A 19,038-nucleotide genomic window follows, 5' to 3' on the forward strand; every position below is an offset into this window, starting at 1 on the left:
CCAACATTTTTTATAGGTGGTCTTTCAAAGCATTAATAATCTCTACACTGCACTTCCAAGCAGTCCACAATAAAATACAATTGTGTAAACATGCCTGTCTGAGAAATGCCTCTCAGGACAAGAACAAACCTTGGAAAGGGATTCAGGAAAGTAATATGAAACGCTAACGAAACACTGAACTTTAATATTTTGCCATAATAAGCAAAGATGAAGCTGGATTATTCCTTGGCATGAAAGACTCTTTTTGTGTCTTCAGAGATGAGGCCAGATTCTTCTCACTGAAAGGATGTGAGGTAGCAGGCACAAACTGAAACACTGGAAATGGCATTTGAACATAAGAAAAAGCTGGGGGGGTTTTACCATGACAGTGGCTGAACACTGGTTCAAACAGGTTCTGGAGACTACATCCTTGGTGATGTTTGAAACCAAAACTGGGACATGGCTCCAAGCAACCTGTTCTTCTTGACCCTACACTGAGCAGAGGTGGCTGAATAGAAAATTTCCTGCAATTCCTTCTGGCTTCAGAAATTCTGAGATCCTGTAAAGACTGAAATGTAAAGTTTTATGGGCATTCTCTCAGTTCAGAACACAGGTGGTACAGGGATCTGCATGGCCTCTTCTCCACTACTGTGCTGTGTATACATACAAGTGTCAGTATCACACTGATACCCTTATTGCAGCCATGGCTAATCATTTACATTAGTGTAGTAGGCATATCAGTAGAAGGGAAAGCTACATCATATCCCCTCAGCATTACAGAGAGTAAACAGGCTGTATTATCATTAACCATTCCATAGAATCCGGAAACCAATGTGGTACACTGGGCTAAGGTTACTTACACCAGATATTGAGTGTAGCGTGTAAAAGGTTGTGAAACATGCTGAAAATTAACAAATGTTACCTGCAAGGCAGATATAAGACCATTAAATACCATTTTTAAGTATTATGCAGTAAACTGGTTAACACTGTGTTTATTGTAAGGTAGTTGCTGGTTAAATTAACAGCAAAAGAAACAAATAATTAGAGGGGGAAAAAAAAACAGATTAAAGAACCTCCAGATGCCTTCTTGACAGTAAGACATTGAAAAACCTGTCACCCTCAGGCTCAGTTTTCAGACAAGTTTGAGACTGCTGCATTCCACTTCCTGAACACGGCAGCTTTCGATTTTGGCCCCAAGGAAGAGAAAAGCAGCTGTGAGAAAAAGACTTGGTTTGACTCTGCACTTTTAAAGCAACTCATGTAGAAGAGACCAAAACACAGCAGCAAGTCAGTGAAATGTGGGTGGTTGTAAAATGACCCAAATGCAATACCAACATGAAAAATACCAGGCAAATCACATCCTTCAGCCCATTAAAAGCAGGTGGGAAAGTATGAAATGTAAGAGATAATGTAGTCCTCTAGATTAAGTAACCGGTAAGTACTTACCAAGATGAATCCTAACTACTCTTTAGGATCCTGATTACAGGTCCCTACTGTCACCACCAAGGAGAGATTAATTACTTATTAAGTTAGGCACTAGGACACAGACTTCCCATTGTTTTTGTGGATAATATCATACAGGTATTTGAGAAGAAAATGATACGCTGTTATTTTTCCTCCTAAAGTGTCTACCAGGCATACTGCAGCATTTATGGATCCAGTTTCACAATGTCTTTATGGCAGTAGGTGTAGGGAATGCTGCTAAAACAGGTCATCCTATCTGCTCTCATCTTTTTACCCACATTACTAAACTAGTAAAGTGAGGATAACTAGGCATGTATTCTAAACATTGTTAGGACTCTTCCTAAAGACTAAATAATTACTTTATTTTGTATGAGCCACGTGTTGTACTGTGCTCTATAACCCAGATATAAATGTGAGTGAAGACACACAACTATATCCTGGACAATGGGCTGGTGGAAGCAGAAATTATAACATTCATTGAAACTGAAGAAATAGAGACCTACAACCTGAAGTTAACTGAGATTTAATGGGAGAGTACAAAGTAAAGTAGAATAAATCACAAAAAGCTCCTATGTTTTGGCAGAAAAGTATGGAAAGGGAATGAATGTGCCATCAGACATTAATTACAATGGTTGTTAACAGAAAAGAGATGATCGTTGAAGTCTGTACACGCGCTGTTCAGGTAGAGGTTCCATGCTTGTCTAGGACTGCATCTGCGGCGACCGAGTCTGGCACACTTTTGTGGGTGCAAAGGTGGGAACAGAACTGCCTGCACATACGGATGTAAAGAGTGCCAAGGAATAGGGGCTACTGGGAATGTAAAGCAGGTCTTGCGCACGCACAGAGAAACCAAAGAAAAGGCTCATTGTCCAGGCTACCTGGAGCAGTGCATAATTACGCGCACATGATGAAACGCGCTGCGGGGCTCTGAGCAGCAGCACAGGGTAGCGGGGCGCGGGCGGCCAAACGCGCGGCAGCATCCGCGCCCCGGGCGCTGGGCACCGGCCCGCCCGGCGAGCCGGAGCCCGCCCGGCGCCGGGGTGCGGGAGGAGGGCGGCCGGGAGTGTCGGGACCCGCAGCACGGGGAGGGCGAGCCCCGCGGCACCCGGGAACGCCGGCCGGGGCGAGAGGCGGGCGGCACCGAGTGCCCCCCAGCCCTGGGCGCCCTGGGCACCCCGGCATCGGGGCGGGCCGGCGCGGGGCTCGGGGGGCTCCGCCACTCACCAGGAAACTTTCCCGCCCGCGGCCCCCGCCGCCTCTCCCGAGCCGGGGCGGCGGGTCCCCGGCCCGCCCGGCCCCGCTGCCCCCGCTCCCCGCGCCGCCCCCTCGGGCCGCGCCCTCCCCTCACCTGGGCGAGAGCGGTGCCGGCAGCGCGGCGGGGTCGCGCTCCATCGCTGCGGCGGGGCGGGAGCAGCCCGGCGGCGGTGACAGCTCCGCGCTAGGTGAGCGCCGCCGGCACTGAGCAGGCGCGGAAGCGGGCGGCCCCCGCGATGATGTGGCCCGTGATGCGCAGAGCCGGCGCCCCCGGCCGCCCCGAGCCGCCGCTGGGCGGGGGAGGGAGGAGCCGAGCGCCGCCGTCCCCGCGCTGCCCGTGGGACGGGATGGGGCGCCCTGCCCGTGGTCGCTCCCAGCCTGGCCCCGGGGCGCGCCCTCGGTGCCGGACTCCCGCCGCCCGCGCTGCGGGACCCGCCGGAGTCCCCTTCCCGCTGCGCCCTCCCGGCCCCTCGGCCGTAGCGGGGGCGAAGCTGCAGCCCCGCCTCGCTGCCCCCGCAGGCGCCCGGCTGATGCCCCGCAGCCGGGGGATGGGGTCCAGGGCGCTCCCCGAGCAGCTCTGGCGGTGCCCGTCCCATTGCTTCCACTCGCAAAAGCTTTCCTGGCGATGTAGCACAGGAGTCGCCGTTTTGTACTGACTGCTGACTGCCAGCTACCAGGACATTGCCGCACTTTACTGCCAGTTGGCTAAAAGCAGCTTTTTCAGGAGTCCTTTTTTTTTTTTTAAGCACTTGGATCAGTTGGAATATTCTTGTTCTTGCCGAACTAGACTTTACACCCTGAAAAGAGCGTTTAAGTCTGCGAGTACCTCCCTCGACATCAGCTGCCTCTAAGTATGGAACCAAGGCCTGGCTGGACTCCTATTTTGCAAAACACTTAATGTCACCACTTTATAAAAACAGTCAAGCCGGCTAAATCTGTGCATTTATTATCAGTATTAATATTATTCCTCAATTGTTGCTTGGTACTTTGGTGAGGATGCCTTAGCTGGAAGGTGAGAGGGAAGAAAGAGGATGAAAAGAGATTTAATGATGGTGACAGCAGCCAAGCCTACAACCTTTTCCTGTCTACAGAGAGAAAAAAAAGGCACAGGCAAGTCATCAAGTGTCTGCCATAAACTGGAGCTAGCTGCGGTGGGGATATGTGGAATAGCAGAAACTTAAGCACAGGGAAATGTATTTGCAGGACTGGGGCCAAAACATTCTGTGCTATGAGAGTGAAACATACAGAATCAGCTTGAACACTCACATCAATACCACCTTAAATGAATGAAGCAGCCCAAACCTCAGAGGTAATAATTCAGCGGTCTCAGTCCTCTATTTATTGGGGATTTGGGCTGCAGATACTGTAGCTTGCCTACCCTAGTAAGCAACCCTATGGCTGTGTGTGCTCAGATGTTACACAGCATGGATACTTAGCTGGGCTACCCTACAAATCAGATAAAGATTACATCTGCCATTGTTGCCAACAGGTGAGACTGTAAACCTGAGGTTTGGGAATAGAACCTGAGGGTGCTGTTTCTGGCTTTTCTAATTGCTTGTCTGGTTATCTTGGGCAATCACTTCATAACTCCCTACTACAGATTCCTTGACAGCATTATGCCCCACCCTCCATGGAAATCATATAATACCCATGGATGAAATATACTGTTTGAGGTTCACACACTATTATTTTGGGTTGGGTATTTTGGGTTGGTATAAATTCAGAAAGACTCACTTTTGAGGCCCAAGGCAAAAACCTCAGCCCTCAATATTTTTCAGTCATTAAAGCTAGCAATGGGATTTTTCTGAGAAATGGAAATTCTGGAGCACATTTAGGGAGAAAGGTACAAACCAGGCTGCAAATTCAGTGGAATGCACCTGGCACTGTGGGTGAGCTGTGGAAGTGGCAGAGACACTTGTTTGGGACAGTCTGTCAGGAAAAGAGCAGGGTGGCCTCTTGCTTGAGGCCTTGCAGAGGTTTGCTTCTTATTCATGCTAGTTCCAAAATGCTGGGATCTGGGTGGTTGTGTGGTTGGGTTTTTTCCTGTGTCCTTTGCAATGAGGGCCTATAAACACCACTTACCTGATTACAATTTTTTCTCATTTTCGTCTTGGACTTCCCATTTTATTTCTTATGAACAATTCAGTTTTCTTTTTGCAGCTTTCACATTGTCTAAATGTGAAAGGACAGAAACTGCAGGAGAGATAGGGACAGATAAGGACAGAAACTGCAGAGCAAATCCTGAAGAACAGGTTGGCCAGTGTCTGCTGAACTTGGTGGTTGTGTAAGTTTCTTTTCCAAAGGATGAGTAAAACTCCCTCAGGCTCTGATATTTAATTTTAGGTTCATTTTCTAAATTCCGAAAATGAAAATGGGGGAGTTTTGAGAGACAAGCAGCTACTGACAGGTGTTCAGGTGATGTTTCCTGCTGGTGGCTTGGTTCCACATGCTCATGGCACTTCGTGGTGATGGGATGGACTTTTTGTGCCCAATCACAGAATCAGTCAGGTTGGAAGGGACAATAATGGATCGTCTGGCCCAACCTCCCTGCTTAAGCAGGGTTGTCTTTGAGCACTTTGCACAGAATTATGTCCAAACAGTTCTTGAATATCTCCAGTATAGGAGATTCCACAACCTATTCCAGTGTGTGGTCAACTGCACAGTAAAGAAGTTCTTCCTCAGCCTCAGGTGGAACTTTCCTGTGCATCGTTTTCTGCCTCTTGTCCTGTTGCTTGGCACCACCACGAAGAGCCTGGCTCTATCCTCTTGTCACCCTCTCTTTACAAACTTACGTACATTGACGAGATCTCCTCTCAGTCATCTCTTCTCGGAGCTAAACAGGCCTCCAACTCCCTCAGCCTTTCCTCTTACAGAGATGTTTCAGTTCCTTGATGGTTGTTGCCTCCGCTGGACCTGCTCCGGGACCTCCATGTCCCTCTCGTCCTGAGGAGCGCAGAACTGGACAGAGCACTCCAGATGTGCCTCACCAGGGTGAGCAGATGAGCAGGACAACACGGCTGGCCTCCGTGCGTTTGCCCTTGTTGTGTTTCGGAAGGTCCGAACCGATCCATGACGATCTCCGCGGCGCGCCGGCCCCACTGGCCCACACGGGAGCGGGCGGCAGTGCCCGCGGTCCTCCCGCCCGGCAGGGGGCGCGCAGCCGCCGAGCGCGCGGGCCGCTCCACTACCGTGAGGGCTGGCGCATGGCGGGGCCCGGCGGCGCGGCGGGGCCCGCGGCTTCCCGGGAGCTGCTGGACGTGCGGCACCGGCCAGGTGAGTGAGTCCGGCACCGGCCAGGTCAGTGAGTCTGGCACCGGCCAGGTGAGTCCGGCACGGCCTGCAGCCGGCTCGGCTCGGCTCGGCCAGGCAGCCCGAAGGAGGTGCTCGTCGGGCCGCCGGGCTGCTGGTGACCCACTCGTGGTCGCATCAATACAGGTCGTGCCTGTATTGAAGAGCTGCTTTCCCGGGGAGGGGTAATGCGAAGTAAATAAGCGGGGAAATCCACGTTTAACTATGGGCAGTCGTAACAACGTTTTTATGAGACCAAAGAAAAGAGTGAAAAAGACAGAACGCTTCGCTTTAATTAACGATACCAGGCGGATGGCGGCGCTGGCGGTCATAAGGATTAATGAGGATAATTGGTGCCGAATTGGCCGACACGGTTTGGGTTTTACGGCGCTGCTGCTGCTGCCTACTGTTAGTGGAGGTCATTGGCACCGGGATTTAAATCAGTGCGACTGGCACGCCTCGGCTCCCACCTCACCATGCCTTGCTGTGGGGTATTAGAGGTTTTTCTATGCATTATGAATCTCGCTTAATCAATCTCTGGCTCAAAAACAGCTTAAGGAACTTTAGCTTAAACTTGAGGAGTGTGTGAATACTGACCTGCAGGGTGAGACCCCTGACCCCTGCAGCTCAGTATTTCTCCCAAGAGCAGCAAAAGCAGATGACAATTACGGAGAACTTGACAGCTTAAGCACTTCAATACTCGTTTGTTTGTTTGCAGGCCTGGAAGACATTTTGCTGATTAATTCCAAGTGTAGCAGCAAGAAGGCCACAACTTTACAGACGGTTAAGGTGCCAAGGAGTGATGGTAAGTAATGAGGAGCTTGTCTCTGGAACCGTGTTGAGTAGTAGGTAACATTTGTGGCACAACTTTTGCTTCAGTGCTTTCCTTGAAAAGGTAGGGGGAGAAGCTTTTGTGTTCAGTTTCTACAGGTGTAAGGTCCTCCTCCCATTACAGTTCCATGTCCCACTGGTGAGTCAGGTAAATGCTGCTGCTGCAAAATTACATTTTGCAGTGTTAGGAGTTACAGCTCTAAGTGTTAGGGACAGATTGTTCTTTCCTAGTATGGAGTTGTTGCTTGGGCCTCTTATCTCTTTTTAGAATTAACTTCTCTGTGTGATATGTTAGTTGTATGAAAGCATTTAATTTAAAAAGGACTCCTGTCAAATTATTTCATTTTTTGTTTTGTGATTGAGTTGAACTTTAAAAAGATTGTTACATCAAATTCTTTGTTGGATATAAGTTGACAAAAATGACAGTATTTCAAAGGTAGATTGTTACTGTTAGACTTCTGTGGAGCTCACCTGGAATAGTACCTCTTCTTAAAGAAAGAAACCAGTGTTTGGCTCATCTGCATGTGTGGGGCAGTTTATTTGAAGAAATTCTGGAGGTGGAAATATTGTCTTCCTCCATGGAAGGGATATGAGTGTGATTCTCCTAATTCCATTGATTACCTTAAAATTCCTGTGAAGTCCCACTGAGCTGTAGAGGATAAGTGCTTTATACTTCAACCTGGAGCTTCCATCTCTCTCCCACCATCTTAATTTCAGGGTTTCTTTTGTTAATTATATTGACCTTTCATTAGTCTATCATGACATCTGCTACAACTAATTTTTCCATCTTCTTTGAGACCTTCAGTCTATACTTAATTATTGTAGACAGCTGGAAATCAGAGTTGAAGCAGTATCTGTTTAAAGGCTCATTTCTGAGGTGTGAACACTAATGAGCATCTCTTTATCTATATATGTATATATATAATATATGTGATATTTGTTTCTTTTCAGTTTTGGACCGAGTACAGAGCTTTTTGCCACAGATGGCCCAGGCAAATGATGAGCTCAAAAGAAAAATGGTAACAGCACCTGCTCATCAGTTTGATATTGAACATCTAGACAGTGAAACAGAAAAAGTTATAGAAATGGTAAATATGTATATTTTTTATTTTAACATAAATCTAGATGGAATTAAAATAACTCTCTGATCTTAGAATGAGTAATATGATAGATAAAGTGAAGTCTTTACCATTTTCTATGAAGTCTTTATCATAGTCTTTGATCTGCTAATTCAAAACATAATGAACATCCTTATTTGGTTGAAATTTACGCCTTGGTTTTCATACTTGCAGAATTTAATCACTGGGGATGAAGTAGTTTAAGAACAGAATAAGACATGCTTTTGAAATGACAGCTCTGTATCAGAAGTCACAAATTGTATTTTAAATGTCTCCTGGGTGATTTGGTTTAGAAACTGAACAATATAAGGCCTAATAAGGCATAACAGAAAGCTTAGTGTAAGAGTAATAACTGGCTTTCAGCTCTGCTCTATTCATATTTTTAGGAATGACTAGATCTTGGGTTTAGAAAAGTTGTTAGTGTTGTTGTGATCCTTTGTTACTGGTATTTGTCTATTTATTTACAGTCACATATATATTTTTTTTCTGGTTTTAACTGAAGTGCTGCAGCCACATGCTTACATAAGAAAACTTTATTATGAAGGTGATACATGTGCATGACCCAGCCAAATGCCTTCTGGCTAAGCAGAAATTATGGCTCTGTATATGGATATATGAGATCCTTTAAAAAATACCTTATAAATGAATAAATATATAATATATGAGATCCCTTCAAAAATACCTTGGTGGTTTAAACTGCTTTCAGTTTTAGAGTACTTGTAATGTCCTGAATACTATTACATTATAAAATCTGAATTATTTTTTAATATATATGCACACCTACATGTTTGTGTATTTGTCAACACCTTATGCAGTAAATTATTTCATTTGAATTTTTAATTGAAAAGTGGTTTTGATGCCTGCTGCTCATCACTTTAAATGCCTGATTTAGACTATCTGAGTTCAGCTGTTGACTCAGTTCTTTCTTTGATAATGGTATAAATATGGCCTTAGATTTGCTGTAGGCCAATATAAATTTCAATTTAAATATTAGGGAAACTTCATGATATTCATCATAATCCTAGAAAAACCCAAAAGTCTTTTTTATTGTGGTAGTGGTTTTCTTATGGTAGTAGGCTGTTTAATATATTTGCCTTATGTTTTACTCCAGTGATAGAAGTGCTGTAGTGTGTGTGTGTATATATATATGTAATATATATAATGTGTTAACCAAGATTTATTTTTTTTTTCAGAATGTTGCTGTAGTTGAGCTGAGTGATTCTGATACAGATGAAGAGTTGCTGACTTCAGAAGATGACTCAGAATCTGATGAAGATGACTCTGCAACTGATGAAGTGACAGTAGACAACATTAAGTTTCCTAAACAAAAGGGAGAAAAGGGCAAAATAGAAATTTTGGACAGCAAAGCAAATGAGTAAATCTATTTTATTTTACTTAAAAAACCCCCAAACCAACCAAATCGTGTTTTCTCGCTTTGAAGAGTTGGCCCTGAAAACCACTTTGTTTCCCAATGTAGCATCTCTCAGGATCCTGTGAAATGCTGTAGTTTACATGGTGGAGATTTCAGGATCCACTCATGACTGGGGAAAGCTGGATTTTGGAAGAATTAAGTGTGATTTGATTCATCAAATAACAGGGAAATGCACTTCATAGTAGATTACACCAAGAAAACAGCTTGAGTAAGGGGCACTTGAAAGTTAAAAATTATTGTTCTATTGCTTTGTTGAAGAAAGACCTTTTTTTCATAGGAAGATAGTTTTTTCTTCAAGGGCAAGAAAGAGTTAACTAGGAAGAAAGCTTTGTTTTTATATTCCACGTCCTGTGAAGAGTTTATGGACTCTCTTCAATATTAAACATGATCTTTAATAGCTCACAGGTATGCCTACATTACATTCATGGCAGTGACTGCTGAACACCGGAACTGTGACTGAGCTCATTTCTGGCTGAGCCAGCCTGGGTAAGGACAGCCATGACCAGAGAGTTCAGCAAAGGGTTATTTACCCTTTGTGCCTGCACTGAGCTCCACACCAGCACAGGAAGGTTACAGGCCCATGTGGGAAATGTGTGTGGCTGTGGTGCAAACGCCTTCCATACTCAAAGCATCAAGGCTGCCTCTCGGGTGTTATGATAGCTTTAAGCTAGACTTTTCATCCCCCAATTTCCCTTCCATGTTTATAATCTCTGTTAACAGCTGTCACTGACAGAAGGATGTAAAGGTGAATTTTCAGCTGGCCTGTATTTAAGTAGGCTTGACACAATTGTGAAACCAGAATCAATGAAAGTGTGTCCCATTCATGCTTACCTCAGATTGATCAAATACAATGGTATGGGCCATTACATTTACTTCATAAATCAGTTTGCATTTCAGAAGTATCTGTCATGCTCCTGGGTATCATTGTTTCTTAAAGGAACTTTGTATTTTCTACACCATTAAAGTAAAATTTCCTATACTGTATTTGCTCAAATATTAAACTTAATGTCATGACTTGAAACCTGCAGTTATTTTTAGAATTAATTTTGAATCCCGTGCATGAAGTTCTAGTTTTAATACCTGTTTCTGTAGTATTTGTGGTAAGAAATAACAAGGATTCTGGTCTTCCTTTTACAATGTGGCCTAAATGTAGGATGGAGACATGATTTACTGATTAAACCATGGAATATTTTAGTGAAGTGGAAGGATGGGAATCGAAGAATCAGACTGCTACCTTTAATAGCAGCCCACAGATAGTCAAAGCTTTGGGTGTTTTTGCATTCTAAGAGCAAGGAGTCTTAACAGGCTTAGTTAAATAAGGTCTCAATCTATAGAAAATTTCTTCCAATCTGAAAAAAGTTTGAAAGCCAACATCTGACCTTGGTCATTTTACAAAGGATTTTCCCACAGATTTAAAAAGAACCCAAAAGTGAAATACAAAGTAATAATCATGCAGTATGAAACAGTGATTACAGTCCATGTGCACAGACACAAAAAGTGATTTTAATCCATTAATGTAACCACCTTTCAAATTGCAGGCAGATCACACATTCTGTATCAACAAAAAGGTAGAAAATATTTTCAGTAACTTTAGCTTGATATGCATAGTTTAACACCAATATTGAACTCTGTATTACTATACAAAGATCATAGTAAGTGCACTTCCTTGCATTGATTTACTTCTTATGGCACAAAGGTTTTCTGTACTGCTGAAAAGTCACCAGAGCAGAGTGTTTAATTGCTACCGTAAAACCTGAACTGGTTTATAGCAAAGATGGCATCATCAGTATATTTTAGTTCAGCTTTAGAAGACTAATAACTAAGGATTTAAAATGATAATGTAAACATGTAACAGAAATATGAAGTAGGTATGTGAGAACTTACTCTTCAGTTCTATTTAACAAAAATAAACTGAACCATATTCTTGGGGAGGGGGGTTAGGGAGAAATTGTGCTACTAACTGTTGCTGCTACATAATTTAAATAACTTCAGGGTGATTTCCAAAGGCCATTGTCTATCAGACTAAAATTTAGACCAAATTTATAGAAACTTATCCATAGAATGAGTATTTTGTTTTGTTTTTTTGGTTGTAGCACTGCAGACAGCATATCCTAGGTGTGGTATCAAGTGCTTCATGTAGTCATCAAGATTCAAACTCTGCTGAAAGTCTATTTCTCAAGTGAAGCTGCTACTTTAATATTCCACAGTGATGGCTTTGGTTCTGAGATATTCATGAAGAGCTTCTTCACCTGTACAAGCACAATATTGAACTGTTAAACAGCAGCTAAATTAATTTTGTCAGAACATAACTATTATTAAGAAAAAATTTGAAACACTCTAGCCAATATTTGAGTCCTTAAGGAACAATGAAGACTAATTACCTTCCCACTGTGATTTACAGAACTGGTTTGACAAGAGGCCAGACCCAACAGATGTGTAAGAAAAAAGAACTGGAATTTAGTAAGCAGCTCCCCAAGCAGCAGCAGTCCTTAGATGGCCACTGGGGGCCCATAGCTGAATTTATGAGCTTTGCTTCTCTTCTGTTAAAGGTCATAGGTAGAGAAGCTGTGTGAAAATCAGTAATCTTTTTTTCCTTGACACCATCAGTCATTTTGGTTTCAGGAAATGTCTTTGCAGCTTCCAAAAGAAAAAAATCTATTGTGTGAATAAAATTTGGTTTTCCTTTTTTTCTCTGCCATGAAGCTTGATCTGTCCAAACTTGTGAAGCTTTTTGGACAGAGTGACTTCACTTTTCTAAAAAATTGTTTTGAAAAGAAAATATTTTGTTATGCATTTTTCTCTGTGGCTGTTGGCAAATTTTGGTGACATTTTAAGGTGTAAAAAAGTTTCCCATGCTCTTACTTAGAGAAGAAACCTAAATTAGCGTTCTCTCTGAGAGAAAGAATATTTTGGCCAATACCATTTTTACTTGACAGCCTTTTGTAGCCTGTACAGAGCTCTGGACAAGCTGTATTTTATTTGTCTGCTTTCAGAGCAGTTGGAGAAGAATGCTCTATGTTACTCGGCAAATGTACAGGAAAAGCTGAATGGGAGGAATTAAGTGGGAATATTTAGGGAAGGAGAGGAATTGGATTACTGTAATTGGAGGAATGTAGGAGATGCAGGAAGTGCACCCATAGCTCATTTTTTACTAGATACACTGTACCCAGACAGTACTTTCATTGATTAGGACTCTTAGACAAGAAATGAGGGAAGGAGACAACTTACCTAAATCTTTCCCAAAGCCAGACAGCTTAAATCCACCAAATGGTGCTGCCACATCAGTTTTGTTGTACGTGTTAATAAAAACTGTCCCAGCTTCTAGTTTTTCACTGATGTAGAGAGCTTTGTTTATGTCTTTTGTGAAAACTCCTGAAGCTAAGCCATATTCTGTGGCATTTGCCCGTTGCAATACTCCATCGACGTCCCTATGGGGGAAAGAAATTACTTAACTTTTACAACTAGGTAAATTAAACAAGTGTTAGCAACCTTCCACCTTCATTGTCATTGAAGCAACTTTTCACATGGCCTGTCTTCTCGAGTGAGATTTTTTAAGGATGCCTTATTAAGGACAAATTTGTGTGTCAATCTGGCAGATCCACAGAAACTCACACCCTTGCTTCAAGCTTGCAAAGCTCATAACCTCACATTTCAAAGGTTATTATCTATACTGAGAAATGCCATGGGAAATGTTGCTACTGTACAACTTGGGAATTAGAGCAATACAAATATGCCTGTAAAGGACAGCATGGCAGCAGATGATGAATCAGCTTGCTAAAATTTTGTCCAGCTTTACAAATTACTGCAGAATAACAGCTGGAATTTAAACAGCTATCAAGACACAAATTTCAGGCCATTTCCAGAGTGCTATTTTCTATCTGCATCTCATTTCCATACAGCTTCAAAAATCAGTAGTAGTTTAAAACTTTAAAAAGATTCAATACAGTCCCTTAAGACTATAGAATTTATGGATGTGAAGGGTTATTTACATGGCTGGTTCTTAACTTTGTTATCAAACTGCAGAAGATGAAACCTGGTGGAAATAATTATGTGAAGTTTCTATGCAGGGTTTTAATCTCATCTGTATGTTAAATAATTCTTATGATCTGGAATGAAAGATATTAGAAATGACAGTTTACTAAATATACAGAGGAATTTTCATTTGCAACAGTAATGTGCCAGTGTTACACAATACACAACACTGCAGATTTCTGTAAGGGGAAAAATAAGTAATTCCACTGGGAAAAATACACAATTCGTAATTTGATCAAGCTGTTGCAATTACCACACAAACTTCACTAACACATTTCACTACATACTGCTAGGTATTCAGATTTAACAAAATACTGTGTATGCTGTCACTTCTTCACTTAGGGTGAAAATGGGAAAATAGTTTCTAGTGGTAACCAGAGGAGCACATACCCATTTTTAAATTTAGAGATGACCATCACAGGACCAAAGGATTCTTCCTGGGCAATATACATATGGTCTTCAACATCTGTGAACACAGTGGGTTCCATGAAGAAACCTAGAGAGAGGATAGAGCAGCATTTGAGCATGGCAAAAGTGCTTAAGGATTTGCCATTGTCCAGGCTATTTCTGTCCCGTACTTTGAGGTCATAAATAACTTGCAACTTGAAATAGAAAATAGATATGAATGACATATGAATGGAAATGCACGCACTTCAAGAGAAATGGCTGGCAAAAGGGTAGAAGAATGGCCTGCATTGATCAGAGACAACATGCTGTTTCCTGCCAGGCTGGAAGGTCTGCATGCCACAGCCCAGGTGACTCCTTGGGGCAAGAACCTGTACTCTGACAGCAGGAAGACAAGGTTACAGCAAGACACAGAGGGCACTGTTTCTCTTGCTACCCAACAAGAAGATAGATTGTAAGATCTGAATTAAGATCTTGTACTTCATTTGCACAGCGTCTCATAATATTAGACTTGAAAGCTCTGTGGGCTTACCTGGTACTGTGTACTGTTCCCATGATACTGCAACTCCACAAAATACAGCTGAGACAATCATCACAGCTCTTGCATAAAGTGTAAAAGTTGTAAATACCTCTGGAAAGTAGTTTACCTGGTCTATGTACTTGTCTTCCTCCATACACCAGCGTGGCTCCTTCTTTTACTCCAGTTTCACAATATTGCAGCAGCTTTTCCAAATGTGCCTTGTGATTTTGCGGACCATGATCTGTAGATCTGTCAAGTGGGTCACCAATTTTCATCTTTTTTATTTCTTCAACCTATGGGTTACCCAATTAAAATAAAGTTACATAACACAGCAATATTGTTAAAGTGACTAGAAATTTGGAATGCTGCATTTATTTGGTGCTATGAAGATTGCATCTAAGAAATTACTGGATTCTTAGATATAATCCTTCTCCCTTTTTAAAATGAGGCTTTTTTTTTTTTTGGTTCCATAATGTCTAATTACTTCTGGAAGTTTTTGATGCTTTCTTCATGTGTATATTCTCTTCTGCTATTAAGACAGACACGTAAAATATAATTTTTTACCAATGGTAAATTACTTAAGACGGTGATTTCCTGTTCTTAAGCAAAATAAATGAATTCTCCAGTAGCACAGAATGGTGACTGTTAGATTTTTAATGACCTTTAAGTGACTTTTCTATTATTCTAGCTATGCTTCCCATATTCCTTTAACTTTACAGAAGCCTCCTTCAATCACATTGACCTGAGTTCAGTAATTATTTGTAATCTTATTTACCTAGTCAAATATGAACTATCACTGAAGGTATAATATCTATTTAACTGTCACTTATCTAGGCATTATTGGTGCAATTATCTTCCTTCAGTGCTTCCTTTTAACCCTATAAGAGGATCCTGAGAAGCAGCACTATCATATGCAATAATGAGAAATTAAGCAGCTGAAAACAGGAAACACAAGTGTCTATAAAACTAGTGGATTCTTCTGCCACAGTAAAATATATGCTTAAACTTTAGTCCTTGAATATGTTGGAGTCTGGAATACAGAGTGTGTGCCCTTGTTTCTGATACTTAGTTATAAGATTTAGAAAAACATTGAATTTCATATAATATGAAATTCATGAGCATGTTTTCATGGTGATACATGAAAACAAATGTTAAAGTTAGATGAAAAAAGCTAAAAGTGTAAGTGTATAGATTAGAAAGTTTTTTTAATCACTGGGTAAAAAAGTTAGTTTAGAGAACAGGAGACAAGATGGAGGATTTAGGGTGTTGTCCCTTGTCCCTTCTTCTTTCTTCTTCATGTTCTTCTCCTAGAGGTTTTTGAGTAATAGTGATTGGATAGAAAATGCCACAGTGCATCACAGAGGTGATGGGTCATTGGGTCACTAAGAAAAATAATATATGTGTCTACTGTTAATTGGGTAAAAATAGGTATAAAGATAAAAGAACTGCGTAGTTCGGGGCCATTTTGTGCATCAGACATGAAGTGTGCCACAAGGCCTTGTTTGTACCATCAGAAGAAAGAAATGTACCAGATTGCAAAGATTAACCTTGTGTAACCAGCCTGAAGAGACCTATTAAGTTTTGTGATCACCTGTTAATAAACACGAGAAACAAGATTTTAACCAGCTCGAGAGTTTTCTTCGAATCAGAAGAACTGAGATAAGCAGGACTCCCCATGAGGGAGGATCCCAAAAAAATTCAGTCCAAAGGAGACTGAGAAATCAAAGAATATAAAGAAAAATACAGAAGAGATGTAGCAGAAACAGAGAAACAGAAAAAGGACTTTTTAGAGAAAAGTTACAGAATAACTTACCACTTTTCTAACAAACTCATCATGAATTGATTCTTCCACAAACAGCCTGCCAGCTGCAATGCAGTTTTCTCCTTTGTTGAAATAGACTGCTCCCATACCCTGATCAGGAAAAAAGCATTAATATTTATAAGCATTTTATTCAGTCTCCCATTCTGTTCCCTTAAGTTGCATACAGTGTTTGTGACCCCATCAGTTTAATGCTTTATGTGAAAGGATATCATCAGTGCAACATCTTATTTATGAACTTTGAAACACAATATGGCTGGTAGGGAAAATTAATTATTATGATTTATAATTGGTAATTGATTGATTTATTGATGAACTAACAACTATATAGTTGTAATAGGGAGTTCTATTTTTTGTTTTGTTGTAATTTCTAATGTATATTTCTTGTAGTACTGTCTTTTTGGGACAGAATGAACAGTTAAATTTTGCTGGCATAAAGAAATTTTCATGCAAAGGATCCCTGGAATTTTTTTTGGCAAGTCAAGACGAATATTGCAATACTGTGAAGATGTACCACAAAGACTTTGAATAAATTTTACTTCAAAGTAACATTACCATTTTTACAGCTCTGTCAAGTTCACAGTCACTGAATATGATCAACGGTGATTTGCCACCAAGTTCAAGAGAAACTTTCTTCAGGTTAGCAGCTGCACTGTAAAAAATAACTATAGTCATATAAATCCAAAATAGTCATATAAACCAAATTTTTAATTTATTTTTCCATTATTTCCTTTGAATCATAACTAGTGAAAATGTATAAACCTCTGTTGTCCAGTAGTGACTTTGAAGAATTCTACATAGTGGTAAATGATCATATGTAATTATGTTTTTTCATTACTGCTATGTGCACAATATATCTAGCAAGACACTTCAGAACCAGACTAAACAGGGTTTATATATGAATCTTTTGTTAAGAGTACCTCTTCATGATCTGTTTACCAGTTGGTGTTGAACCAGTGAATCCAACTTTGCGAACATCTGGATGTTCAGAGAGGTGCTGTCCCACTAAGCCACCTATCAGGGCGAGGAAAGCAGTGTAATTGTAAGACAATCTTTACTACTCCAGCAGCAGCATTGTAACACAGAAGGAGCCTACACCACAAATCAAATATAGTATCACATCCTTATTTATATTTGCAGCTTTATTCCTAGGACTACAAAAAACTTGGAGCCCATTAGTGTCTCCAAATTCTTACATCTGTCTGGACTAAAGAGCTTCTGAATGTTCCACTGTAGGTGGAATAATCTAGTTTGTAACCAAGCCTGCCCCATATAATTACATTGTCACTTTCTTCCTTTAGGGGAAGGAGGAAAATCGTGACATCAGGCAACAAACACAGTGTGAACTATGAATATGCATTTTACCAGCTTGCTCTAGGTCTCACAATCATATCTGATAAAATTAGGAGAAAAAAAATGAAGCTTTATAATCAAGTGAAACATGATTCTCTTCAATACATTCTTTTCCAGAATGTTTGTGAAAATTGTGGGAACTTGTGAAGGGTGTGGGCTGACAGCTCCTACAACTAACTAAAGCCAGATTTTTCCAACTCTCTTCCACAAACAAGTGGAATAACTGCATGAAAATATGCAAGCCTAGTACCTATGAACATACCTATGTTATAGATCTTCACAAAAGTGAAGAAGTTCACCAGTTTTAGCATGACCTCTCCTAGAAAAATGATGAGTTGAAGTTTTTACCTACCTGAACCAGGAAGAATATTTATAACACCCTTGGGAAATCCAGCTTTAGCTGAGAGTTCCGCAAACTTCAAGGAAGTCAGAGGTGTGACCTAGGTAGAAACATTTAGATTAGGTCTCCTATTTTAATCAAAATAGCATGATGATACCTTTTACATTCAATACATTATAGTTTTGATACAATATTCACCTTCTTACACTATTGGCAAATTAGAAGTAATGGCTTCTTGTGAAAATAATTAATTCTTGAAAATGAGATTAGCACCGGAGCAGAATTGGAGTCAATCAATACTTTGTACCACCACAGCAGTTTGTATTATTGCAAAAGCTCTTTCAAATATATGACACAGTCAATCTTTGACAGATCAGCCTAGGGGTGAAATCTGCTATATTGCCTAAATTGTTTTGCCTGAACAGGGGCATCTGGGTCAGCTGCATATTTCTTCTTGTTCTCACCTGAGCTGGTTTGAGTACGAGGGTGTTGCCTGCAGCCAAGCATGCTGCGCTCTTCCATGCAAGCATCATCAGTGGGTAATTCCAGGGGATAATAATTGCACAGACACTTCAAGTAAGGAAAAACAGGGAAAGATTACATATTTGAGGTCAGCTTTTCAATGGCTTTTCTGTATGTCAAAGCTGTCACTAAGAAGAAAAAGTGATATTCACCCAATTGGCTCTTTCTTGGTGAATGTTAGATTATGGTTTGGCCGGGCCTGGTTAATTGGAATTGTAGCACCCTAAAAGACAGAGGAGAGAAAAATCTTCATCCTGATTTATAATTTTTATTACAAATATATTTGCCATGTAAGTATGTTTCAGAAAGCTACAGAATAGGCTTCAAAACCACAAGCATTTTTGCGTCAGGGAAAGAGGCGCAGATGCTTCAAATGTATGATTTCCTACTGTGGATATTGTAATCAAGTCCTGATTGTCAGCTGGATGAAATAACAGCATGGATAAAAAAAGCATGGGAGAACATAAAGCGAGGGTCTGATGAACAAAAAAAAGCTGGATTATATTCTTCATTGGTCTTAAAGGTACTGGAGGAAATGTTCTTTAATGTGTGGCCATCAAGCAAACTCACCAGCCTTGGTCAGACTAGCAAAGCACGAGCCTCTGCACTTACCTGCATGATGAGCACAGTGATATTCTGACGTTCTGTCCCATGAATAATCAAGAGCTGACCAAGCAAATA

At 41.2% G+C, this 19,038-nt stretch overlaps 3 protein-coding genes across 4 annotated transcripts in view; 1 reads left to right on the forward strand and 2 right to left on the reverse strand.

Moving 5' to 3' along the window:
• The window catches only part of SLC41A2 (solute carrier family 41 member 2), a 43,969-nt gene extending 41,059 nt beyond the window's left edge, over window positions 1-2,910 (reverse strand). Inside the window, exon 1 of the mRNA XM_005527865.3 lies at window positions 2,792-2,910. The gene's annotated coding sequence lies outside the window, so the exon portion shown is untranslated. The remainder of the gene's footprint in view (window positions 1-2,791) is intronic.
• Window positions 2,911-5,877: 2,967 nt separating this feature from the next.
• Window positions 5,878-10,387, forward strand: NOPCHAP1 (NOP protein chaperone 1). The gene is made up of 4 exons (XM_005527864.3): window positions 5,878-5,970; window positions 6,704-6,790; window positions 7,768-7,904; window positions 9,128-10,387. The coding sequence occupies exons 1-4, from the start codon at window positions 5,901-5,903 to the stop codon at window positions 9,311-9,313; spliced, it is 480 nt and encodes a 159-aa protein (XP_005527921.2). The 5' UTR covers window positions 5,878-5,900; the 3' UTR covers window positions 9,314-10,387.
• A 123-nt stretch (window positions 10,388-10,510) lies between these two features.
• Window positions 10,511-19,038, reverse strand: part of ALDH1L2 (aldehyde dehydrogenase 1 family member L2) — a 30,227-nt gene continuing 21,699 nt past the window's right edge. Inside the window, exons 14-23 of one of the 2 annotated variants that reach the window (XM_005527863.3) lie at window positions 18,510-18,580; window positions 18,300-18,405; window positions 17,848-17,935; window positions 17,063-17,156; window positions 16,698-16,794; window positions 16,137-16,235; window positions 14,451-14,616; window positions 13,789-13,894; window positions 12,595-12,794; window positions 10,511-11,615 (exon numbers count right to left, since the gene is read on the reverse strand). In XM_005527863.3, the coding sequence (XP_005527920.1) occupies window positions 11,560-11,615; window positions 12,595-12,794; window positions 13,789-13,894; window positions 14,451-14,616; window positions 16,137-16,235; window positions 16,698-16,794; window positions 17,063-17,156; window positions 17,848-17,935; window positions 18,300-18,405; window positions 18,510-18,580 (1,083 nt within the window). In that variant the 3' untranslated portion in view covers window positions 10,511-11,559. Of the gene's footprint in view, window positions 12,795-13,788; window positions 13,895-14,450; window positions 14,617-16,136; window positions 16,236-16,697; window positions 16,795-17,062; window positions 17,157-17,847; window positions 17,936-18,299; window positions 18,406-18,509; window positions 18,581-19,038 lie in introns of both variants that reach the window. The other variant, XM_088055384.1, reaches the window with a different exon arrangement.

This window comes from Pseudopodoces humilis, chromosome 5 (assembly GCF_049639895.1).
Source record: "Pseudopodoces humilis isolate 2021_Gansu_Grassland_sample_001 chromosome 5, ASM4963989v1, whole genome shotgun sequence".
In the NCBI taxonomy this organism is placed as follows: domain Eukaryota; kingdom Metazoa; phylum Chordata; class Aves; order Passeriformes; family Paridae; genus Pseudopodoces; species Pseudopodoces humilis.

Bases quoted from the DNA above. Each gene is read 5' to 3' on its own strand.
- NOPCHAP1 (XM_005527864.3), top strand. From the start codon at position 5,901: ATGGCGGGGCCCGGCGGCGCGGCGGGGCCCGCGGCTTCCCGGGAGCTG. The intron at 5,971-6,703 runs GTGAGTGAGTCC...GTTTGTTTGCAG, and splicing joins GGACGTGCGGCACCGGCCAG to GCCTGGAAGACATTTTGCTG. The intron at 6,791-7,767 runs GTAAGTAATGAG...GTTTCTTTTCAG, and splicing joins TAAGGTGCCAAGGAGTGATG to TTTTGGACCGAGTACAGAGC.